The sequence below is a fragment of the Amphibalanus amphitrite genome, unplaced genomic scaffold (genome assembly GCF_019059575.1).
Source record: "Amphibalanus amphitrite isolate SeventyFive unplaced genomic scaffold, NRLGWU_Aamphi_draft 000688F_arrow, whole genome shotgun sequence".
Lineage (NCBI taxonomy): Eukaryota > Metazoa > Arthropoda > Thecostraca > Balanomorpha > Balanidae > Amphibalanus > Amphibalanus amphitrite.
In genome coordinates this window covers 337096-362500 of record NW_024882182.1, presented here as the reverse complement: position 1 = coordinate 362500, position 25405 = coordinate 337096, and the positions used below count along the sequence as shown (strand labels likewise).

At 46.4% G+C, this 25405-nt stretch overlaps 1 protein-coding gene across 1 annotated transcript in view; it reads right to left on the bottom strand.

Moving 5' to 3' along the window:
* LOC122364643 overlaps positions 1-25405 on the bottom strand; it is a gene marked incomplete at its 3' end in the record, with an annotated part of 59609 nt that overhangs the window by 9433 nt on the left and 24771 nt on the right. The window contains exons 14-40 of the mRNA XM_043335241.1: positions 25321-25374; positions 25026-25155; positions 24690-24817; positions 24461-24514; positions 24167-24296; positions 23831-23958; positions 23377-23451; positions 23064-23193; positions 21821-21948; positions 21571-21645; positions 21277-21406; positions 20946-21064; positions 20711-20764; positions 17253-17382; positions 16918-17045; positions 16689-16742; positions 16394-16523; positions 16058-16185; positions 15829-15882; positions 15535-15664; positions 15199-15326; positions 14942-14998; positions 14660-14789; positions 14143-14261; positions 7227-10775; positions 6937-6981; positions 49-178 (exon numbers count right to left, since the gene is read on the bottom strand). Of these exons, the coding sequence (XP_043191176.1) occupies positions 49-178; positions 6937-6981; positions 7227-10775; positions 14143-14261; positions 14660-14789; positions 14942-14998; positions 15199-15326; positions 15535-15664; positions 15829-15882; positions 16058-16185; positions 16394-16523; positions 16689-16742; positions 16918-17045; positions 17253-17382; positions 20711-20764; positions 20946-21064; positions 21277-21406; positions 21571-21645; positions 21821-21948; positions 23064-23193; positions 23377-23451; positions 23831-23958; positions 24167-24296; positions 24461-24514; positions 24690-24817; positions 25026-25155; positions 25321-25374 (6247 nt within the window). The remainder of the gene's footprint in view (positions 1-48; positions 179-6936; positions 6982-7226; positions 10776-14142; positions 14262-14659; positions 14790-14941; positions 14999-15198; positions 15327-15534; positions 15665-15828; positions 15883-16057; positions 16186-16393; positions 16524-16688; positions 16743-16917; positions 17046-17252; positions 17383-20710; positions 20765-20945; positions 21065-21276; positions 21407-21570; positions 21646-21820; positions 21949-23063; positions 23194-23376; positions 23452-23830; positions 23959-24166; positions 24297-24460; positions 24515-24689; positions 24818-25025; positions 25156-25320; positions 25375-25405) is intronic.

Here is a 25405-nt window from a genome sequence, read left to right as displayed (position 1 = left end):
TGCAGTTCAACGAAAAATGATTAGGCGTTTTTTATGTATTTTCCTTACCCGTTCTTTTCGATGATATTGTATTTTCCTTTTTGAAGAACCCATTTTATAGCCTTTCCCAAAGTCTTCCTAGGCACCGAGACCATCTTGAGCTTAGACGAAGACGGTAGGAAGAAAATTTGTAGCCTCTCTGTAAAACGTGAAATTAGAGATGATCATTGGTATTGCATGCATACTATGGAACTGTGGCTGATCCCAGTAGCGGCGGAACACCCTAAATTAACCCTCGCCGGCACAGGCCATTTTGCGTCCTTCGACGGCACAAGGGGGAGGGGGGCTGGTACGACCCCCCCTCGCGTTTGGCCCCTGATCGAGCTAGAGCTTCGCGGAAAACAACGAGCGTGTTGCCCGTCACGAGAGGAAGCCGATGATACCCAATTTTAAGGTCCTAGGTCATCGGGGTCCTAGGTCAACCATAACAATTTATCGATTCTTTCCATGCATCGTCCATAGGCGTAATGTTAAAATCATGCCGTTTGGGGGGGAAAATGCCAATTTTGCCCCCCCCCCCCTGGATCCGCCACTGGGTGACCTTCCAGGTCAGGTCAATGACCCGAAAACCGGGAAAATCGGGACCTGTTAGAAAGTCGTAAAGTGTGGCTGCTATGGGGTTGTCCGGGGTGCTGATCACGAATATCGTGTTAGTTTTGATCAGAGATGATGTCTTTAAGCATTTAGACCAGGTCGGGTCCGGTCAGGTCAGGTCAACCGGCAGAGGTTGTGACGGGTATTCGTAATACGTGTCAACCGCCTCTGACAGCTTCGTAAAATGTTACGAAGGCACCAAAACTACTTCGTAAATGTTCAAATGGCTGCTAAATTCGATTTCAGGTTCAAAAACTAGCCTAGAAACATGTAAAACTCGAAAAAGTGAACCGAGGTCACCCGAGGTCACCAAAGGTCAACGACCTGACCTGACCTTCAGATGACCTTGAAACCCAATCTAATGTATGGGAGCAACATCAAATCACATGTTTGAACGTTTGAAACCACGAAAAGCTTGCAAACGCGCGGCTAATGCGAGCCAAAATACGCCAAATCGCGATTCCGGCCAAACTTGGTCTTGGAAAAGAGGTCACAGGTCAAAGGTCATTTAGGTCAGGGTCATGAAATTTTCAGGGTTGGTGCAAAATTGATCAATGCGATGGTACTAAAAGTTTCGTCGCGATCGGCCGCTTTTTACGCGAGTTATTCGCGAAAAACCTTAGGGGGGGTTGCATCACCCCCCCCCCCCCTGTGCCGCCGAGGGTTAAGGGGGGGGGGGGGGGCACTCCCGACTTTTGGGCCCATTCTTTCCATGCAACGCCCATAGGGCTAATGTTAAAACTCCCAAATCAAAGGGGGGCACGGTGCCCCGGTGCCCTCCCCGTTCCGCCGCCTATGGCTGATCCGGAGTGTGTCTTTACGCACCACACTTAGGGGAAAGTGGGTGTATTGCGCCCTCCTAACCAATTGCGCCCACCAACATTCCCACGATTTCAATGGCATGTTTATAATTTTGTGTTCGAAAACAATATTTTCACCACCTGATAGTTCATTTTATGGCCCAAGCTCTCCGACGAAGGCAATCAGCAGGGCTCAGTTACGCCATCAAAGATATTACGGCGTTTTCTGAGCTTTTTTGCAGTATTTTGAACCGTTGGCTATAAAAATCTGTGATACGTGTGTGATTTTCAGAGTGGTATTTAGAAAGAAAGCCCATTTTTTCATTATATTTCACTTAAACAGTAAACTACCTTCAGCATATTTATGACAACTTCTACGCTTTTATTAAAAAGTACCTCAATTCTAATTGCGCCCATGGCAATTGCGCCATGGGGGCGCAAATAGAATAATGGTGTAGCTATTGTATCACGACAGTATGAATGCACCATTATCTGATTGCAATAAAGAAGGAGTTTAATGCCAGGCAGGGGAGCAGCCCGCTGTCGCCAGTCCGCAAATTATTTCTCTCGTCAAACTTATAATGCAGCTGCCATTTAGGTTGCCAACTTGTGGTGTAATTGACAAAATACGGCATTTTCAATATGGACTCGGGCGTGAGAGGTGACAGCTATGATCAAAAAGTAAAAACTGATGTCAACAAGTTGTCGAAACGATAAAAATTAATAATTTTGAGAGAAACGATTGAAAATTTAACCATACTTTCACATATATCTAGTCTGTTACATAAAACGTTTTCGTTGCACTTTTACAAACATACGGACACATGTAAAGTTATTTACCTGGGCAAAAAACATCGCTATTTATACCTACATTTATTATTTATCCAGCCTGATTAACATTATACAGGGTGGACCAAAAAGGATGGAAACATTTTGAACTCGCATAAAACATGCAGTATTGCATGCATGTGACTGGAAATGGTACCAAACGAGAGTACATTTCGTGGAAATTCATAACGGCATCACTCTCATCTGCTTTCTCTCGTTTTCAGTCTCTCACAGCAAATGTTCGAAGAGACTACTTTCGCGAGACAGGCACAGAGCGGCCGGTCTGGTGGCTGACGCGATAGCCCGACGACACATGTTCGCTGGTATGGCTCACACAGTCTTGGTGATCGCTCTCTTCAGATCACAGAGACCTTCCTTGTAGACCTGGCCCTTGAGATGAGATGATAAAGAAGTCACTGCACAGCAGCAAGGTCACCGAAATGGTGTGCCCTCAGCGGAAAAGGAATTGTGGGTCCACCTTTGTTCGAGGAAGGGAGCGGCGACACTGTGACCGTCAATCAACAGCGCATACCAGGCGGCGCCGAGAAAGTTCTGAGAGCGAGTCCAAACGAAGCATGGCAGCCTCATCATAGACCTTATGTGGTTCCAGCGAGACGGTGCGCCTCCTCACATCGCAAAAACAACGCTCAAGTGCATCGAAAACCACTTCGGTGACCGGCTGATATCCCGCGGTGCCAGTCGGAACTGGCCTACCTACTCATCCGACCTGACCCCTATGGATGTTTTACTGTGGGGTCATCTCAGGGACCAGGTCTACAAGGATGGTTCAGAAAGCCTCTGAACTGAAGAGAGCGATCAGCAAGGCTGTGTGAGCCATACAAGCGGGCTATCGTGTCAGCAGCCAGGCTGATCGCTCTGTGCCTGTCTGGCGAAGGTGGTCATTTCGAACATCTGCTGTGAGAGACTGAAAACGAGAGAAAGCATATGAGAGTGATGCCATTATGAATGTCCACGAAATGTACTCTTGTTTGGTATCATTCCCAGTCACATGCATGCAATGATACATGTTTTATACGAGTTTAAAATGTTTCCATCCTTTTTGGTCCACCCTGTAAATGTTTAAGTAAGCCGCAATGACATTACACTGCCGGGGTGTATGCATTCCGTCTCATTCGCTTAGCCATGTTTAAAGGGACCCTCCCACCTTAACATTAGTTTTGAGTTGAGATAGCCAAGTTTGCGGCCAGGCTCAGAAACCACCATTTATCCTGGTCGTAACCCCCGCAGCTTTATGGTGTTCAAGAAATTTCTTCCCTTTACTTGCAGGGTGGGACCAGCGTGGTCCCTATCTCTTAACCATTACGGGAATCTGATGACGTCATCAGGCTTTCGAGCGTCCGTTAAATGTTTGACTAAGACGTTTTGTAGCACGCGGTGGTATATGCTGCTTTGCGCGCAACAAATGCCGCACTTTCAAATAAAGTCGCTAGGAACAGCGGAGATCCCAAAAAGTAAACAAAAGTAAAAGTCTAATATCTTGAAAACCGGTGAATATTTTTCGATGAAATTTGGTAGATATTCGTTTTTGCTCTTTCTGAACCGAGCGACATCACTTTCATGCCAATTCATTAACTTTTTTGAAGGTGGGAGGGTCCCTTTAACCCTCGCCGGACCTATTGGTTTTCTACATACGCGCCGGCCGAGGGGGGGGGGGCGGGTACGACCCCCCCCCCTCGCCGTTTCGCCCCTGGTGGAGCTAGCGCGTCGCGGAAAAAACGAGCGTGTGCGCCGTTACGAGACGCAGAGATTGGTACCCGATTTTAAGGTCCTAGGTCAACCGGTGACCTCTGAGGTCAGGTCAAGTGCCCCAAGGTACGGTTCAGTTTTTGGTGAATAACTTCGCAAAAAACGGCCGCAGAGCCGCGATTTTGGCAGCATCGTGTTCGCCTTGCTCAGGCGCGTCGAATGATATACTTTTTGTTCGGGTCAGGTCAACTTAGGGTGTTGACCTCAGGTCAAGGTCAGGTCAGCACCCCCAGGTCACGAAGTTGGTCGAAAGAGGTCATGTCGCATATCATTCGATTCGGCAGGTCTTTCTGAGTCCATTGGTGGCTTTCCCGACTCGCTAGCTCAATTTGATCGGGAGTTATTGACGAAAAACTAATATGACCTTGATGACGTCATAAATGACGTCACGGAAGGTCAATATTGCAAAAGTGACGCATCTAACCTTGCAAGGAGTGCATCAAATCACGATTCTGTGTGCTTGAGATAGTTGGAGATCGTTTCCGGCGCCAGAATAGCAGTTTGAATTTTTCCCCATTGACTTATAATGGCCAGGTCACGAAAATGACCTGACCTCATATGACCTTTAGGAAAAATCCGAGATATACAAATTGTGAGACTCATAATGGATACTAGATCCTGCAAGTTTCATTTCCCTGTGACATCTCCTCTGGCAGTGAGGGCGTTGCGAAGTTGCGACATCTGAAGACCGTGCAGAGGTTCACTTATGACGTCATAGGTCAGTGACCTGACCTGACCCAAAAATGCGGTTGGTGTCAAAAGATGCGGCTTGGATCAAAGGTCAGGTATGCCAAGTTTCAGCTCTCTATCGACAGCGTGTTCGGAGCTATCGCGAAAAAACCCTATGGGGGGGCGGCACCCGCCCCCCCCCCCCTCGGCCGGCGAGGGTTAAGTATAGGGCGCAATTGGATTCTAATTGCGCCATCCCCCTGGCGCAATTTACAGCAGTTGTCGGTAAATGCGCCCTTTTGCATGTTTCTGAAAAGCAGCTGTCGGAAGCACACGAAACATTCTTAATTGATCGGGAGGCTCTTAAATCGTAGCTAATGAGTTCCTCTTTGAAGTGGTTACCAGTGCATGCTTATATCTCCAGCGGTTTTCTTACAATTAGCGTTTTTTCCTTAAGGTGGCGCAATTCACCCTCCTTCCCCTAAGTGTCAAGACACTTATAATTCAATGGCGTAGAAGTGGTTTGGTGTAAAATTAGATAGAAATTCAGAAATAAATAATATTTTGAAAAAAAATAAACAAACATTAAAAATAAATTCAGAAGAAACAAACGATAGTTGCTTAAAGGGACTATCCCACCTTCTAAAATGTTGTTAAAACCAGTTAAATTGTGCCCGACTTTATAGATTGGATGACCAGGAACACGGTTCTGGCATTTATTTTTCATTAAACATCTTAGGCTTCCCATATTCCAAACACAAACTTTCAAATATGTGACGTCACAGCCCAAAATTATCTCCTTCCCCCAGGCCACATTACTGTCATAAAGCTGATTCTTTTTACTCTGTAGGCACCACAACAAAGTTCAGACCAAGTTTTAAGCGATTTTTCAACGAACAAACCCATTTAAATCAGAATGACTAAACGAGGTGACGTCACACTAACGGTCGCTCCATGTTGAAGATAGGGCCTTGTACAAGGCTCATTTTAAAATGAAAGGAACGAATTTCTTCAACACCAAGAGGCCGCGGGGGTTGCAACCTAGATAGATAGTGGTTTCTGAACCTCGCCGCAAACTTGGCTATCTCAACTCAAATCCCATGTTAAAGGTGGGATAGTCCCTTTAACCCGCGCGGCGCGCACCGACGGGGGTCTGCGCCAACTTCGTACTGATGGGGGGGGGCGGATGACCGCCCCCTCCCCCTGAGATCTCCAGAACGAAGCAAGATAGCGACAAGCGGTAAACGGCATGAGGTGCGCACGGACAAGGTCTACAATTTTTATGTAGGTCGTTTTCGGGTCAGATCAAAGATGACGTCACAGGGGTCACAAAAGTCAAAATGGCGGCGCTAGCTATGGATAAAGTTTTTCTCCAATAACTTTCGAATTGGTCAAGCTAGGAACAAACTAAGGGCATCGTCGTGATCCTCTCGTCAATCCGCATCGAATCATATATATGTTGACCTCTAAAGGTCAAGGTCAAAGGTTGAACTCAGGCCACGTGACCTCGAGGTCATTATGTATATCATTCGATTTGCCTTGACGAGCTGAACACAATGAGATCATCCGCGCGGCTGTATCTTGTTCCTGTAAGGAGTTATTGGCAAAAAAACTTCGGTGACCTTTGATGACGTCACATGACCTTACAGCTGGCCAACAGCAAAACAGACCTCAAGGTAGTGAAGGTTGATCATATAGAAAGTCATGTATGGTATATGGGGCCATTCCGACGCGTTTTAGTGGTAAAAACAGGGAGTTGATTTTCCCCCCATTGACTTATAATGGGGAGGTCGAGAAATTGACCTGACCTTAGGTCATCGATATCAAAATTCCGAGATTTACAAATTGTAGCTACAAATGACCTAAGAACATCCTGCGACTTTAAAAGGCCTCCGTCATCTACTGTAGCTCTGACACGGTGACAAAGTTGCAAAAAGGTGACTTGAGGTTGGGTCATTTGAAGTGACCTGGTGACCTGACCTCGAAAGTTAGGAGGTTCAAACTTGCACACCATGTGTAAAATTGACGAGCAAATAGTCGTACTAAATTTCACAGCGCTACGCTCCGCGGTTTTCCCGCTATTCACGAAAAACCTCAGGGGGGGCGGATAACCGCCCCCCCCCCCCGTCGGTGCGCGGGTTAAACAATATTCGAAGTTACGAAGAACTTCGAATACAAAGAGCCCCTCACCATTTATTTTCGTAAATATCTAGGGGTGCCGTATACACAAAAATCTTACCTGATGAGCTTGAAGCAGGCTCCAGTACACTCTTGGCATATGTGACTGAGGAGGAAACATTTGTTAACTGCAGTTTGTTCATAATCAGTGGACTAAAATGCTGAGGGACGTTTGTCGGATATCTGTCATACGTAAAAGACAAATGGCGAATTAAAAGTATATGTATAATATATATATATTTATTTATTTATTTATTTATTTATTTATATAATCATTCATACAATAATCCAGGACTGATTATTGGGACAATTACAGGGACACTAAAACATAATGCCTAGTCTTACCATTACCTTCCACTGGGTTTGACGAAACCTCCGGCTGACTTCCCGGCTGCGCCTCTGGCTGTTCCTCTGACTGAACCGCAGGCTGCTCCTCTGACTGCTCCTCTGGCTGAGATTCTGGTTGAGCCTTCGGCTGTGCCTGTAATTGAGCCTCTGGCTGTTCTTCTGACTGGGATTCTGGTTGAGTCTCTGGCTCTGTATCCAGTTGACCCTCTGGCTGAGCCTCAGGCTGCTTCTCTGTCAGCTTCTCTGGCTGAGATTCTGGCTGAGTTTCCGGCTGGGCCTCTGGTTGAACCTCTGGCTGTTCCTCCGGCTGGGCCTCTGGCTGAGCCTCTGGCTGTGCCTCTGGTTGGGGTTCCGGCTGTTCCTCGGGCTGAGCCTCTGGCTGCTTCTCTGTCTGCTCCTCAAGATGAGATTCTGGCTGAGTTTCCGGCTGTGCCTCTTGTTGAACCTCTGTCTGTTCCTCAGGCTGTGCCTCTGGTTGTTCTTCTGGTTGAGATTCTGGCTGAACCTCAGGCTCAGCCTCTGGCTGCGCTTCCGGTTGGGCTTCCGGCTGCGTCTCCGGTTGGACCTCTGGCTGTTCCTCAGGCTCCGTTTCTGGCTGCTCCTCTTGCTGAGATTCTGGTAGAGTCTCTGGCTCGGCATCTGGCTGGGCCTCTGGCTGGGCATCTGGTTGGGCTTCCGGCTGTTCCTCTGGCTGAGCCTCTGGCTGCTTCTCTGTCTGCTCATCTGACTGGGATTCTAGTTGAGTCTCCGGCTGTGCCTCTTGTTGAACCTCTGGCTGTTCCTCAGGCTGTGCCTCTGGTTGTTCCTCTGGTTGAGATTCTGGCTGAACTTCAGGCTCAGCCTTTGGCTGCGCTTCCGGTTGAGCCTCTGGCTGTTCCTCAGGCTCCGCTTCTGGCTGCTCCTTTTGCTGAGATTCTGGTAGAGTCTCTGGCTCGGCATCTGGCTGGGCCTCTGGCTGAGCCTCTGGCTGAGCCTCTGGCTGAGCCTCTGGCTGTGCCTGCGGTTGGGCTTCCGGCTGTTCCTCGGGCTGAGCCTCTGGCTGCTTCTCTAGCTGAGCCTCCGGCCGTGTCTCCGGTTGGGTCTCTGGCTGTTTCTCAGGCTCAGCTTCTGGCTGCTCCTCTTGCTGAGATTCTGGTAGAGTCTCTGGCTCGGCATCTGGCTGGGCCTCTGGCTGAGCCTCTGGCGCGACATCTGGTTGGGCTTCCGGCTGTTCCTCTGATTGAGCCTCTGACTGCTCCTCTGGCTGCTTCTCTAGCTGAGCCTCTGGCTGCGTCTCCGGCTGGGCCTGTGGCTGTTCCTCAGGTTGCGCCTCTGGCTGCTCTTCTTGCTGAGATTCTGGCTGGGTCTTTGGCTCGGCATCTGGCTGGGCCTCTGGCTGAGCCTCTGGCTGGGCATCTGGCTTGGTTTCCGGCTGTTCAGTTGGCTGCTCCTCTGTCTGCTCCTCTGGCCGAGATTCTGGCTGATTATCCGGCTGTGCCTCTGGTTGATCCTCTGTCTGTTCCTCAGGCTGCGCCTCTGGCTGCTCCTCAGGCTCCACTTCTGGCTGCTCCTCTTTCTGAGATTCTTGCGTCTCTGACACGGCATTTGGTTGGGCCTCTGGCTGAGGCTCTGGTTGTGCCTCCGGTTGGGGTTCTGGCTGTTCCTCTGGCTGAGCCTCAGGCTGCTTCTCTGTCTGATCCTCTGGCCGAGATTCTGGCTGAGTCTCCGGCTGGGCCTCTGTTTGATCATCTGGCTGTTCCTCAGGTTGTGCCTCTGGTTGCTCCTCTGGTTGAGATTCTGATTGAACCTTTGGCTCAGCCTCTGGCTCCGCTTCCGGTTGGACTTCCGGTTGCGTCTCCGGCTGGGCCTCTGGCTGTTCCTCAGGCTCCGCTTCTGGCTGCTCCTCTTGCTGAGATTCTGGTAGAGTCTCTGGCTTGGCATCTGGCTGGGCCGCTGACTGGGCATCTGGCTGGGCCTCTGGCTGAGCCTCTGGCTGTGCCTCTGGTTGTGCCTCCGGTTGGGCATTCGGCTGTTCCTCGGGCTGAGCCTCTGGCTGCGTCTCCGGTTGGGCCTCCGTCTTTTCCTCAGGCTCCGTTTCTGGCTTCTCCTCTTGCGGAGATTCTGGTAGAGGCTTTGGCTCGGCATCTGGATGAGCCTCTGGCTGAGCCTCTGGCTGGGCATCTGGTTGGGCTTCCGGCTGTTCCTCAGGTTGTGCCTCTGGCTGTTCCTCCGGCTGGGTCTCTGGCTGAGTATCTGGCTGTGCCTCCGGTTGGGGTTCCGGCTGCTCCTCGGTCTGAGCCTCTGGCTGCTCCTCTAGCTGAGCCTCTGGCTGCGTCTCCGGTTGGGTCTCTGGCTGCTCCTCTTGCTGAGATTCTGGTTGAGTCTCGGGCTCGGCATCTGGCTCAGCCTCTGGCTGCGCCTCCGGTTGGGAATCTGGCTGCTCCTCTTGCTGAGATTCTGGTTGAGTCTCGGGCTCGGCATCTGGCTGAGCCTCTGGCTGCGCCTCCGGTTGGGAATCTGACTGCTCCTCTTGCTGAGATTCTGGTTGAGTCTCGGGCTCGGCATCTGGCTGAGCCTCTGGCTGCGCCTCCGGTTGGGCATCTGGCTGCTCCTCTTGCTGAGATTCTGGTTGAGTCTCGGGCTCGGCATCTGGCTGGGCCCCTGGCTGTGCCTCCGGCTGTTGCTGAGGCTGGGCCTCTGGCTGCGCCTCTAATTCCGTCTCTGGCTCCACCTTCGGCTCGGCATCTGGTTGAGCCTCTGGCTGTTCCCCTGGCTGAGTTTCTGACTGCGACTCCGGTCGTGAATCTGGCTGTTCTTCAGGCCTCGCCTCTGGCTGTTGCTCTGGCTGAGATTCTGGTTGAGTCTCCACCTTGGTATCTGGTTGAGCTTCTGGCTGAGCATCCGGCTGTTCCTCAGACGCCACTTCCGGCCGGATCTCTGGCTGGGCTTCTTGCTGGGTCTCTGACTTAGCCTCTGGTTGGATCTCTGACTGAGCCTGCGGTTGGACCTCTGGCCGTTCCTCCGGCAGATCCTCCGGTTGGGTGTCTGGCTGTTCCTCAGGCTGCGCCTCTGGCTGAGAATCTGGCTGAGTCTCTGGCTGTACCTCCGACTGAATCTCAGGCTCGGTCTGTGGCTGAGCGTCCGGCTGGGCCTCTAGCAAATCTTCCGGTTGGGCCTCTGGCTGCTCCTCAGGTTTAGCCTGTTCCTCAGGCTGAACATCTGGCTGAGCCTCTGGCTGAGTCTCTGGCTCGGTCTCCTGCTGAGCCTCTGGCTGCGCCTCCGGCTGCTCTGGCTGAGCCTCCGGTTGTTCCTCAGGCTGCACCTCTGACTGAGCATCTGGTTGAGTCTCTGGCTGAGCCTCCGGCTGTGCCTCTGGCTGAGTGTCTGACTGTGACTCTTCCTCTTGCGGAGTATCCAGCTGTTGTTCAGGCTGAGGTTCTGGTTCCAGAAGGCTCTTTGATAGGGACTTTCCCGGATCCTCGGGCTGGTCTTCACTTCCCGCCTGATTGTCTTCGGGCTGATCTGTCTCACTTGCTGGTTGAAGTTCCGGTCGCTTTTTATCATCAGAAATGCCTGTGAACAAAATTCTCAGATCACTTGATGCCAGACCAATTGATGCAAAGTAATGGTATTATCATAATATTGAAGTAAAAGTGGTGAAAGAAATAAATCTATTGAAGCATTAGTTAAATCTTAAAGCTATTGAACCGTAAAGATACTTAGTTCTTAATTTAACTCGTTCGTGGTCTCATAATTGATGTTTTCCTAAGTTCTCATTCTTCACAGGTAACCGTCGAAGGACCTCGACAGGTGACGGGATAAAATTATATGGGGAAGATAAGGATATCACGTTAAACGAGGGTGAATATTCTTGCAAGCCACGTTTTTCAAACTTATATCAAATTTGAACCTTGTTTGGGCATTTGTTTATTTTTTAGATGCTTTGTTTTGTAGAGTGTTTGCATGATTTTCTGTTTCACGGTGCTGGCAATTCTTACCTCACCCGTGCTGCTTTGCAAAGACGATAGATGCCTCCTTCCTGTTCGTCTTCATCGAATTTAAACACGATTACGGTGCCTACAAGAACCTTGAAACAAGCCATCAAATGAATTTTTTTCAGCTAAAATTAAATGTCACTTAGTAGGAAGGGTAAGTGCACTTCACATAGAACATTATACCTAGTCTCTAATATGTCCACGGTTAATGTATCTTTTCATTTTAAAACCAGTAAAGCGCCTTTTGGGCGAAGAACGAGCGAGCGAGATAGTGAGCCCTGCACGTGCGGAAGGGCGAGAGGGTGCTTCCAACGGGCTTGCGCAAAGCACCCTTCTAACTGGTCGCTAGCGGTGTGCCAAATTTGAACGCAATCGGCCCAGCCGTTCCTGAGATCTGGAAGCGGCATTCTGCACGTGCGCACGTGCAAACGGGGTCCAAAATGACTTTTGCACGGCATCCTACTAACTGGTCCCCAGCCGTGTACCAAATTTGAGCGTAATCGGCCCAGCCGTTCTCGAGATCTGGAAACGTCCCCTGCACGTGCGCACGTGCAGTAGCACCCTAACCGCAACACATGGGAATGCATTGCCTGGTGGGTGCCTACCTGTATGCCAAGTTTCAGCGAAATCTCCCCAGTAATTACCGAGTTACTGAAATGGGAACAAATTTGGCACCTCTTATTGTTGTATTTTGCACGTGCACTGGGGATGACCCACATGCATCGAGAGTATCCTATTTTGGGTAGAAGGGATGCTGCTACTCTACTAAAATTACCGCAAGTCAATCGCCCAAGCGGCTGCTGAGATATGAGCCTCTCAAAATCACTACTTTTGCAAAACAGCTTGAACACCCTTGACTTTTCACGTGGCACGTGCCACGACGGTCACTGAGATGTATCAAAAGTAGTCAATTACGGGGTAGAAGGGATGGGGCTACCCAACAAAAAAGACCGCAGGCCAATCGGTCCAGCGGTTGCTGAGATATAAGCCTCTCAAAAGCGTTACAGGCCGGGCCGGGCCGGGCCGCTCATACTGAGATTTTTCCGTTATATTGAAAAGACTCACTTCGCTCGCTGCGCTCGCTCGCTCGTAATCAGATCTACCCTCCCTTTGATGTCACTGCTCTTCAAAGTAAAATGAAGATAAAACTTGAGCATTGAACCTAAAAGTTAGTTTTGATTAGTGTATCACAAAGGTATTTGACAGAAAATTTATCATTTCTTTCGTATAACGGCAAATAAGAATCGTTGTATACTTCATGTTTGAAATGTTCATTTGAATGATTGGAAATAATTCGATTGGATTTTAATGCTAATTCAAAGAACTTTGCAAATATGAAGTAGAATTTCCCGTCAAGAACTTCCTTGTGATAAGCTTAGACGTTTAGGTCCAATGCTCAGTTTAATCCTCATTTTACTATAAATGGCAGTGACATAAAAAGTACGGTACCTACATACAATTGTAAAATGAAGCGATACCATAACCGCGGAAATATTGAAGACTAGATTTAATATGCTATGTGAAGTGCATTTACCCATTCTTCTCGATGAAAATGTATTTTCCCCGAAAGGAAAGCCATTTGATGGCTTGTTTCAAGGTTCCTGTAGGCACCGTAATCGTGTTTAATTCGATGAAGACGGCAGGAAGAAGGTATCTATCGTCTTTGCAGAGCAGCACGGGTGAAGTAAGAATTGCCAGCACCGTCAAACAGAAAATCATACAAACACTCTGCAAAACAAAGCATCATAAAGGAAATAAAAAACTCAAACATGGTTTAGATTTGATATAAGTTTAAAAAATGTGGCATGCAATAATGCTCGCCCTCGTTTAACGTGATATCCCAATCGTTCCTAGACAATTTTTCGCCACCAGCCTAGATACTTCGATGGCGTCCTTTGAACAAGTCACAAAACCCTCGCCGGCACAGGCCATTTTGCGTCCTTCGACGGCAGAAAGGGGGGGGGGTTGGTACGACCCCCCTCGCGTTTGGCCCCTGATCGAGCTAGAGCTTTGCGGAAAAACGAGCGTGTTGCCCGTCACAAGAGGAAGCCGATGATACCCAATTTTAAGGACCTAGGTCATCGGGTGACCTTCCAGGTCAGGTCAATGACCCGAAAACCGGGAAAATCGGGACCTGTTAGAAAGTCGTAAGGTGTGGCTGCTATGTGGTTTTCCGGGGTGCTGATCACGAATACCGTGTTAGTTTTGATCAGAGATGATGTCTTGAAGCATTTAGACCGGGTCGGGTCAGGTCAGGTCAGGTCAACCGGTAGGGGTTGTGACGGGTATTCGTAATACGTGTCAACCGACTCTGACAGCTTCGTAACATGTTACGAAGGCACCAAAACTACTTCGTAAATATTTAAATGGTTGCTAAATTCGAATTCAACTCCAAAAACTAGCCTAGAAACATGTAAAACTCGAAAAAGTGAACCATGGTCACCAGAGGTTACCAAAGGTCAATGACCTGACCTGACCTTCAGGTGACCTTGAAACCCACCATAATGTATGGGAGCAACATCAAATCACATGTTTGAACGTTTGAAACCACGAAAAGCTTGCAAACGCGCGGCTAATGCGAGCCGACATACGCCGAATCGCGATTCCGGCCAAACATGGTCTCGGAAAAGAGGTCACAGGTCAAAGGTCATTTGGGTCAGGGTCATGAAATTTTCAGGGTAGGTGTAAAATTAATCAATGCGAGGGTACTGAAAGTTTCGTCGCGATCCGCCGCTGTTTACGCGAGTTATTTGCGAAAAACCTTAGGAGGGTTTGCATCAACCCCCCCCCCCCTGTGCCGGCGAGGGTTTAAAAACATCGATTATGGTATCACGATATAATTTAAATGCAAAGCAGTTTTACTTTTAAGGTATTTTCGTAAGATTGAAATGGTGCTTTAATAGTTTTATAGATATTTCTTAGTAGGTATATAAAGATAAACGTACTGTTAATAACCATTGATTTGCTCAACGTGATGACCTTCAACGGATTATCTCCAGCTTCCGTTGCTGATAACTTCTCTTGTTCTTCAGGTATATCACCGTCTTCCAAATAGAAGTATTTGCTGAAAGGCAATTACCACTCTTATCGACGTTTTGGATGTAACGTGACCACCAGTTTGGTTGATACGGGTGTAACAATATTATGGTAACCGATTAATATTTTAATTTGTCAGACTAAATGAATAATTTCCAAAATTTGGACATTGGGTGGATACATTGAAAATATATGTAGATTATGAGAAAATATTCTTTGTTGTGATTTCTATGTAAAAAAAACTCGACATTTTCAGTAATAAGTTCAGTAATAAGACATTTTTAGTAAGCACAAATGGCAACAAAACATTCCTTGTCTGATGATGTCCTGTGGGCGAACATTCACTTACTCAAATGCATCACTTTCGACCTTTTACTTTTCTATATTCGAGGAAAACATAACTAGACATCTTTTACGGTCACTCACCCATCTTTTTCGATGATGTTATATATTCTGTGATGCAGTGCCCATCTGATAACTGTTCTCAAATTATTATAAGGCAGCAACACTGTGTTCAGCGTTAACGAAGACGGCAAGTAGGAGATTGGGAGCGTCTCTGTAAAGTAAAACAAAAATGTTACCAGAAATGCGGAATGCACACTGCACTGAAAAATAGCAAAGTGCGGAAACAAAGCAGACACAGCCATGTGCAATATGTGCCTCGACGTTCCTAGATCTACGCGAAATTTTTTTGTAAAAGGTGCTCACTTTCATCAACGCTGATGTCAACCTCATCACCAGACGGTCCTCTTCGTCGCCTGGAACCTACGGATATAAAAAAAAAGGTGAGGCGTCAGATACAACGGATCTGCAAAACAGCAAATGGCATTACAAAACAATAACCAAATAAATCTAGTGTACCAAACAAATACACAGAAGCAAGCACAGAAGAAACAGGATGAATACGCAAACACCCTGACCAATTCAATTCAATTCAATTCAATTCCAAAAGATCATCTACTTACGCCTCGTACGTATGAACACCATCGACTTGTTGATAGTGATGACCTTCAGCGGATTGTCTCCAGCTTCGGTTGGAGATGATTTTAACTGATCATCCGGCACGCTGTCGTCTTCGAGGAAATAATATTGGCTGAAAGTCAAACACGAGTTTTATTAATATTTGCAGTGTCATTGGCATGGTGCAATATAAGGTGCAATATAAAAACAGTGCGGTACTAATTAAAAACGCAGACAAAAAAATGCAGAACATGATCCATAGTCTGCAGAATTGTCGCAAAATATAAAATGAATCACGGAAATGCTCCAAACGATTAGCATTGCCTCTGTGATGCCCTTACCCATTCTTCTCGATGACGATGTATTTTCCTCTGCGTAGTACCCATCTGAGAGCTTTCCTCAAGTTGCCTTTGGGTACCGAATTCATGTTCAGTTTCAAGGAAGATGGCAGATAGGAGATTTTCAGCATATCTGCAAAAGAAGGCAGATGCGACGGTGATCAAACAGTGAATAGGTACACTGAACAACGAACATGGACAAAGTAAGCACCTAAGTTACGCAGCCATACGCATCTGCAGTATATTTGTTTATGCTCTTATAGATCGATGCAAAAAAGGCTGCAAGAATGTGCTCACTTTTATCAACGCTGTCAACCTCATCACCAGACGGTCCTCTTCGTCGCCTGGAACCTACGGATATAAAAATAAAGGGCGAGGCGTCAGATACAATGGATCGGCAGAACAGCAAATGGCATAACAAAACAATAACCAAATAAATCTAGTGTACCAAACAAATACACAGAAGCAAGCACAGAAGAAACAGGATGAATACGCAAACACCTTGACCAAAAGATCATCTACTTACGCTTTGTACGTTTGGACACGATCGACTTGTTGATCGTGATGACCTTCAGCGGATTGTCTCCAGCTTCCGCTGGAGATGATTTTAACTGATCATCCGGCACGCTGTCGTCTTCGAGGAAATAATATTGGCTGAAAGTCAAACACGAGTTTTATTAATATTTGCAGTGTCATTGGCATGGTGCAATATAAGGTGCAATATAAAAACAGTGCGGTACTAATTAAAAACAAAGACAAAAAAATGCAGAACATGATCCATAGTCTGCAGAATTGTCGCAAAATATAAAATGAATCACGGAAATGCTCCAAACGATTAGCATTGCTTCTGTGATGCCCTTACCCATTCTTCTCGATGACGATGTATTTTCCTCTGCGTAGTACCCATCTGAGAGCTTTCCTCAAGTTGCCTTTGGGTACCGAATTCATGTTCAGTTTCAAGGAAGATGGCAGATAGGAGATTTTCAGCATATCTGCAAAAGAAGGCAGATGCGGCGGTGATCAAACAGTGAATAGGTACACTGAACAACGAACGTGGACAAAGTAAGTACCTAAGTTACGCAGCCATACGCATCCGCAGTATATTTGTTTATGCTCTTATAGATCGATACAAAAAAAGGCTGCAAGAATGTGCTCACTTTTATCAACGCTGTCAACCTCATCACCAGACGGTCCTCTTCGTCGCCTGGAACCTACGGATATAAAAATAAAGGGCGAGGCGTCAGATACAATGGATCTGCAGAACAGCAAATGGCATTACAAAACAATAACCAAATAAATCTAGTGTACCAAACAAATACACAGAAGCAAGCACAGAAGAAACAGGAGGAATACGCAAACACCTTGACCAAAAGATCATCTACTTACGCCTCGTACGTATGAACACCATCGACTTGTTGATCGTGATGACCTTCAGCGGATTGTCTCCAGCTTCCGCTGGAGATGATTTTAACTGATCATCCGGCACGCTGTCGTCTTCGAGGAAATAATATTGGCTGAAAGTCAAACACGAGTTTTATTAATATTTGCAGTGTCATTGTCATGGTGCAATTTAAGGTGCAATATAAAAACAGTGCGGTACTAATTAAAAACAAAGACAAAAAATGCAGAACATGATCCATAGTCTGCAGAATTTTCGGAAAATATAAAATGAATCACGGAAATGCTCCAAACGATTAGCATTGCCTCTGTGATGCCATTACCCATTCTTCTCGATGACGATGTATTTTCCTCTGCGTAGTACCCATCTGAGAGCTTTCCTCAAGTTGCCTTTGGGTACCGAATTCATGTTCAGTTTCAAGGAAGATGGCAGATAGGAGATTTTCAGCATATCTGCAAAAGAAGGCAGATGCGACGGTGATCAAACAGTGAATAGGTACACTGAACAACGAACATGGACAAAGTAAGTACCTAAGTTACGCATCCATACGCATCTGCAGTATATTTGTTTATGCTCTTATAGATCGATGCAAAAAAGGCTGCAAGCATAGGTGTAGCAACGTATCTCTTTGGTGAAGAATACCTTTCACCAAAGTTTTATATTGGTGAAGGATTCTTCACCAATCTTGAACAATGCATGTGAGATTGTTCACCAATACTTAGAACGACTGGGTTCGACGGTTGATCTAATGTTAAAAAAAGGAATAGCAATGCCAAACGGGATGAACAAAAAGGCTAAGACGGTAACAGGCACCCAATTATCCCGTCCTTTCAGTTGCGTTATGCACACCTTCTTCACAATTCACGCCAATTAATAAATGATAGGTAAAGCTGAAAACTATATTGAAGTTGGTGAACGTGTAAGTGTGTCTAAGTAAATACCGTGAATATAAAAATGAATTGGATTGTTTCTACTCGTGGGAAATTTGTAGGACTTCAGTCACGAAAAAAGAGCAGTGGAGCATAACTTAACCCGCGCCCTGCTGGGGGGGGGGGGTGTTTGAACACCCCCCTTGTGGTTTTTCGCGAATATCTCAAAAACAGCGGCGCGGAGCGCCGCCGTTTTTGGTACACCTTATCATACATCAATTCTACACATGTTGTGAAAATTTCAGACCAAGGTCATTCAAGGTCAGGTCACCAGGTCACTTGAAGTGGCCTCACCTCATCAAAAGTTTCAATGTCTGTCATAGCTACACCGAGTGACCGATCGCTTTGAAACTTTCAGCGATTGCTAAGAGCAATAGCATGTACAAAATGTATATCTCAGAATTTTGATATCGATGACCTAAGGTCAGGTCAATTTTGCGACCTCCCCATTATAAGTCAATGGGAGAAAATTGAAATGCGCCTCTTTTGGACGAAAGACATTATAAACACTCCCAAACACTGAATTACAAGTGGTTTAGACACACTGAACATGAAAATGGTGTCCGTGACCCCTGTTTATGCCCTGAGGTCATTTTAGGTCACGAATGGTATCTAACAGTTTTTCGCAAATAACTTTTGATAGAGGCATGCTAGAGCGATGAAAACGTCTTAGATGTGTTCAGCTCGACAATACGGATCGACTGATATGCAGCATGACCCTTTCCGGTCAGGTCATGACCTTGACCTAGGGTCAATTTTTCAAGTTGACCTTTCAAGGTCAAGTTATAGTTCATTCGATGCGTCTTGACAAGAGGAACACGATGCCGGTAAAAGTAAGCTCGTACAAGGCTTGGGTCAAAAGTTATTGCAGAAAAACTGTTTCCGAAAAAATCGGCTATTTTTGCAGTTTTTGCCCCCTGCAGGCAAAACCGTTGACGTTAGGTCAAATCTGATAGAATTACTCAGAAAGGGCGTTAATAGGGCTATCGAATGCGCTTTTCCGCGGCGCTGTAGCTCTATTGGTTCCCGAGTTATGCGTTGGCTTCTTGGAAATTGTCGACATTCGACCTGGAAATCGGCGAAATTTTGCCTTCAATGACCTCTGGTGACCTGACCTTTGACCTGACCAAAAAATTGACCGAAGTGATTTCCTCATTATTTTTGACGCTCTTTCGAGCGCCGCCTTCCGCGTATCGCTACGTGGCCCAGGAGCCGAGTTAGAAGGGGGGGTGTTCAAACACCCCCCCGCAGGGCGTGGAAATCCAGGACCCCCCAGCCGGGCGCGGGTTAAGGCATAAGAGCACCCGTGTGTAGCATCTAGTTAGGTCCCTCAATGGTCCAAAAAGCGGCCCCGTTTACATGACCGGTTTACGTAAATCGCAAAGGAGTTCATGTTCATAAGATATGATTTATGCTGGTCTCTCAAGTAGTATACATCAAGGATTAAGCACTTCATTTTCATTGGCTCCGGCCCTCAGGATCAGACCACCATGGGTAAGTGTGGGAGGCCCGCGTGAGACAGATGGCTGAACCTGCACCCAGATCAGCATAAACCCTTTCAGACAATTATGTAAGCCTTGGCACCAATGTAAATTTAAAGGACAATCCAGGGCCCATAGATTCCGGTGAGAACCTTCAGAGGTTTTCGTCAGCATTGCCAGCCTTTAAATGCCAGTATGGGCCTCCAGGAAGGTACAAGCACGGGGTCGTCAGAGGCCTGAACGAGCCTTTAGAGACCCCAGGAGTCTGGGGTCTGGGGTCCCCAGGAGTTTCGGGTAGGTTATAGGTTTAACATGCGCAGTGGAAGGGTTCCGAGAACTATGCCCAGTGGAAGGTGGCGGCGAATGTCGCCACCCCAAGATCTCAGCTCCTACGGAAGTAAAAAAAAAAAAAAAAAAAAAACGGAGGGTGGTTGGGGACGGCGTGGAATAGTGTTGCCAGTTGCAGAAAATGTATGTCCAATGTCCGTCCAACGTCCGGCAGTTAAGTCGACTCTCCGTCCAAAGATATTCAAGCCAGCCATTTGTCCGAAAGATGTCCGAAAACTACGCAATAATTAACACTGAGCACTGTCATTTAATTTGGTTTTAATGAACTAACTATTACCAGCCCATAAGTATTTTCATATCGAGAGCTGAGCTGAACTTTCTATTCGTCAACCAATGCCAAAAAAAAAAAAAAAATCGGCACGATCACTTAACAGAAATGCTGAGGTGTAGCAAGTGATTGTCCAATGCTGTCCAAAGCGTGCTGCCTTTGTCAACTCAAATTCCGAATTGGACATTGGAGGACAAAAGCGGAATTCCGAAGGTCCAAGCTCCGATTGGCAACTCTATTGTGTGTTAACCCGCGCCGCGCCGGGGCTCCGCGACTTCCGCGCCGGGCCGGGGGGGGGGGTCTGAACACCCCCGTCTAAATCGGCTCCTGGGCCACGTAGCGACACGCGGTAAGCGGCATTCGAAAGAGAGTCAAAAATAATGACGGAAGCACTTCTGTCATTTTTGGGTCAGGTCAAAGCCGGCAGTGAAAATCGGCCGGCAGCGCCCGCGTGCCGGAGGGATTTTTGACTTAACACCCCTGTTACTAAAAAAGAAGTTGCAGGCCGATTTACTCATTGCTTTCATGGCAAGATGCAAAATCCAATGTTAGGCATGTACTGAAAATTTGACGCTAATTAGACGATAATGGCGTGAGATATTTGCGAGAGAAAAAAAAACAGGAGGGCTTGGCGAAATTCGCCCCCCCCCCCCTCCACTGGGGCAAGGTCCTGTACCTTCTCAGAAGGTTCAGGTGAAATCCTTCACCAATATTTTTGGTGCTCCTACACCCATGGCTGCAAGAATGTGCTCACTTTTATCAACGCTGTCAACCTCATCACCAGACGGTCCTCTTCGTCGCCTGGAACCTACGGATATAAAAATAAAGGGCGAGGCGTCAGATACAATGGATCGGCAGAACAGCAAATGGCATTACAAAACAATAACCAAATAAATCTAGTGTACCAAACAAATACACAGAAGCAAGCACAGAAGAAACAGGAGGAATACGCAAACACCCTGACCAAAAGATCATCTACTTCCTCGTACGTTTGAACACCATCGACTTGTTGATCGTGATGACCTTCAGCGGATTGTCTCCAGCTTCCGTTGGAGATGATTTTAACTGATCATCCGGCACGCTGTCGTCTTCGAGGAAATAATATTGGCTGAAAGTCAATACCGATTTTTATCAATGTTTCCAGTGTCATTGTCATGGTGCAATATAAGGTGCAATATAAAAACAGTGCGGTACTAATTAAAAACAAAGACAAAAAAATGTAGAACATAATCCATAGTCTGCAGAATTGTCGCAAAATATACCTAAAATAAATCACGGAAATGCTCCAAACAATTAGCATTGCCTCTGTGATGCCATTACCCATTCTTCTCGATGACGATATATTTTCCTCTGCGTAGTACCCATGTGAGAGCTTTCCTCAAGTTGCCTTTGGGTACCGAATTCATGTTCAGTTTCAAGGAAGATGGCAGATAGGAGATTTTCAGCATATCTGCAAAAGAAGGCAGATGCTACGGTGATCAAACAGTGAATAGGTACACTGAACAACGAACGTGGACAAAGTAAGTACCTAAGTTACGCAGCCATACGCATCCGCAGTATATTTGTTTATGCTCTTATAGATCGATACAAAAAAGGCTGCAAGAATGTGCTCACTTTTATTAACGCTGTTGTCAAGCTCATCACCAGAGGTCCGTCTTTCACCACACTTTCCTCTTCGTCGCCTGGAACCTACGGATATAAAAATAAAGGGTGAGGCGTCAGATACAATGGATGTGCAAAACAGCAAATGGCATTACAAAACAATAACCAAATAAATCCAGTTTACCAAACAAATACACAGAAACAAGCACAGAAGAAACAGGATGAATACGCAAACACCCTGACCAAAAGATCATCTACTTACGCCTCGTACGTATGAACACCATCGACTTGTTGATCGTGATGACCTTCAGCGGATTGTCTCCAGCTTCCGTTGGAGATGATTTTAACTGATCATCCGGCACGCTGTCGTCTTCGAGGAAATAATATTGGCTGAAAGTCAATAGCGTTTTTTATCATTATCTTCAGCTTCATTGGCATGGTGCAGTATAAGGTGCAATCATGCAATAAACAAAACTTTATTACTATTTAAAACAAACAAAAATGTCAAACATCATATATAGTCTGTAGAATCATTGCGAAATATCTAATGAATCAGATGAATGTCCAAATCCATAATCTTTGTGTCTATATAGCACGGTTTTCATGGGCATTTGTGATCTTTATCGGTAAAAGTAGATTAGCTAACCCAATTATATAGTTAGACACTATCAACACGAAAACGAAAATAAGGAACCAGTATAACGCCTTTTGGGGCGACTAACGGAGCAAGCGAGAGTGTGGGCCTTGCACGTGCGAAATTGCGAGGGGTACCTCCAACTGACTTGTGCACGGCACCCTACTAACCGGTCTCTAGCGATGTGCCAAATTTGGGCACAATCGGCCCAGCCGTTCTCGAGATCTGGAAGCGGCACCCTGCACGTGCGCACGTGCAAAATGGGTCCCAACTGACTTGTGCACGGCACCCTACTAACCGGTCCCTAGCTGTGTACCAAATTTGAGCGCAATCGGTCGAGTCGTTCTCGAGATCTGGAAACGACCCCTGCACGTGCGCACGTGCGGCAGCACCCCAACTCTGGCACATGGGTATGCAGTGCCTAGTGGGTGCCTACCTACATGCCAACTTTCAGCGCAATCGGCCAAGTAGTTACCGAGATATTGCAACAATTACAAAACTGACAGGTCTGTTCGTTTTGCACGTGGCACGTGCATAAGGGGTCACCCACATGCATCGGGAATAGTCCAATACTTGATGGAAGGAATGAAGCTACCATACAAAAAATTACCGCGTGCAAATCGGTCAAGTGGTTGCTGAGATATAAGCCTCGCAAAAGCGTCCGCGCACGGGGCCGCTCATACTCAGAAATTTCCGTTAATCTAAGGGAAGACTACGCTCGCTTCGCTCGCTCCGTAATAACCGATTATAAAGTCCTAATCCACTTTGAATTTAAACTGGTAACGATGAATTCGAGAACTATTAAGCGATTTGAATTTGTTAATCCGGATCACGAGTGCCCATGAAAACGTGGTCTATGTGGTGCTCTCACCCATCCTTCTCGATGACGCTGTATTTTCCTCTGCGTAGTACCCATAAAAGAGCTTTCCTCAAATTGCTCCTGGGCACCGAATTCATGTTCAGTTGCAATGAAGATGGCAGATACGAAATTTTCAGCATTTCTGCAAAAGAAGACAGGCTCGATTATGATCAGAAGCAGTGAAAAGTACGCTGAACATGAGAAAAGTACCTTAGGTACGCAATCATACGGACCTGCAGTATGTGCGCTTATACTCTTACATATAGTCTGCAGAATTGTCGCAAAATATATCTATACAAAACAATGACTGCAAGAATGTGCTCACCTTCATCAAAGCTAAAGTCAAGCTTATCACCAGAGGCTCTTCTTCCACTAAAAGGTTCTCTTCGTCGCCTTGAACCTGCGGATATAAAATGATAGGGTGAGGCGTCAGGTACACTCGGGGGCATATTGATGTTCCACCACTCCCTATACCCATCGGGCTCCCATGGCTCAGCACTGGCTGCTGCCAGTGGCAGCACTGGCAGCACTGGCACTGGCAGGCAGTGCTGAGCAGTGCTGAGGGCAGGCAACACTGGCAGCAGCCACTGCTGATCCATGGGAGCCCGATGGGTAGGGAGTGGTGGAACATCAATCTGCCCCCGAGTGTACGATGAATCTGCAAAACAGCAAATGACACTACAAAAACAATGAGCAAAATAAATTTAGAGTATCTAACATAAAGCCAGAAGAAACAGGATAAGTATGTAGAAACCCTGACCAAAAGATCATCTACTTACGCTTTGTACGTTTGAACACCATCGATTTGTTGATCGTGATGACCTTCAGCGGATTGTCTCCAGCTTCAGTTGGAGATGATTTTAACTGATCATCCGGCACGCTGTCGTCTTCGAGGAAATAATATTGGCTGAAAGTCGAACACGAGTTTTATTAATATTTGCAGTGTCATTGGCATGTTGCAATATAAGGTGCAATATAAAAAACTTTGCGGTACTAATTAAAAACAAAGACAAAAAATGCAAAACATGATCCATAGTCTGCAGAATTGTCGCAAAATATAAAATGAATCACGGAAATGCTCCAAACGTTTAGCATTGCCTCTGTGATGCCCTTACCCATTCTTCTCGATGACGATGTATTTTCCTCTGCGTAGTACCCATATGAGAGCTTTCCTCAAGCTGCCTTTGGGTACCGAATTCATGTTCAGTTTCAAGGAAGATGGTAGATAGGAGATTTTCAGCATATCTGCAAAAGAAGGCAGATGCGACGGTGATCAAACAGTGAATAGGTACACTGAACAACGAACATGGACAAAGTAAGCACCTAAGTTACGCAGCCATACGCATCTGCAGTATATTTGTTTATGCTCTTATAGATCGATGCAAAAAAGGCTGCAAGAATGTGCTCACTTTTATCAACGCTGTCAACCTCATCACCAGACGGTCCTCTTCGTCGCCTGGAACCTACGGATATAAAAATAAAGGGCGAGGCGTCAGATACAATGGATCGGCAGAACAGCAAATGGCATAACAAAACAATAACCAAATAAATCTAGTGTACCAAACAAATACACAGAAGCAAGCACAGAAGAAACAGGATGAATACGCAAACACCTTGACCAAAAGATCATCTACTTACGCTTTGTACGTTTGGACACGATCGACTTGTTGATCGTGATGACCTTCAGCGGATTGTCTCCAGCTTCCGCTGGAGATGATTTTAACTGATCATCCGGCACGCTGTCGTCTTCGAGGAAATAATATTGGCTGAAAGTCAAACACGAGTTTTATTAATATTTGCAGTGTCATTGGCATGGTGCAATATAAGGTGCAATATAAAAACAGTGCGGTACTAATTAAAAACAAAGACAAAAAAATGCAGAACATGATCCATAGTCTGCAGAATTGTCGCAAAATATAAAATGAATCACGGAAATGCTCCAAACGATTAGCATTGCTTCTGTGATGCCCTTACCCATTCTTCTCGATGACGATGTATTTTCCTCTGCGTAGTACCCATCTGAGAGCTTTCCTCAAGTTGCCTTTGGGTACCGAATTCATGTTCAGTTTCAAGGAAGATGGCAGATAGGAGATTTTCAGCATATCTGCAAAAGAAGGCAGATGCGGCGGTGATCAAACAGTGAATAGGTACACTGAACAACGAACGTGGACAAAGTAAGTACCTAAGTTACGCAGCCATACGCATCCGCAGTATATTTGTTTATGCTCTTATAGATCGATACAAAAAAAGGCTGCAAGAATGTGCTCACTTTTATCAACGCTGTCAACCTCATCACCAGACGGTCCTCTTCGTCGCCTGGAACCTACGGATATAAAAATAAAGGGCGAGGCGTC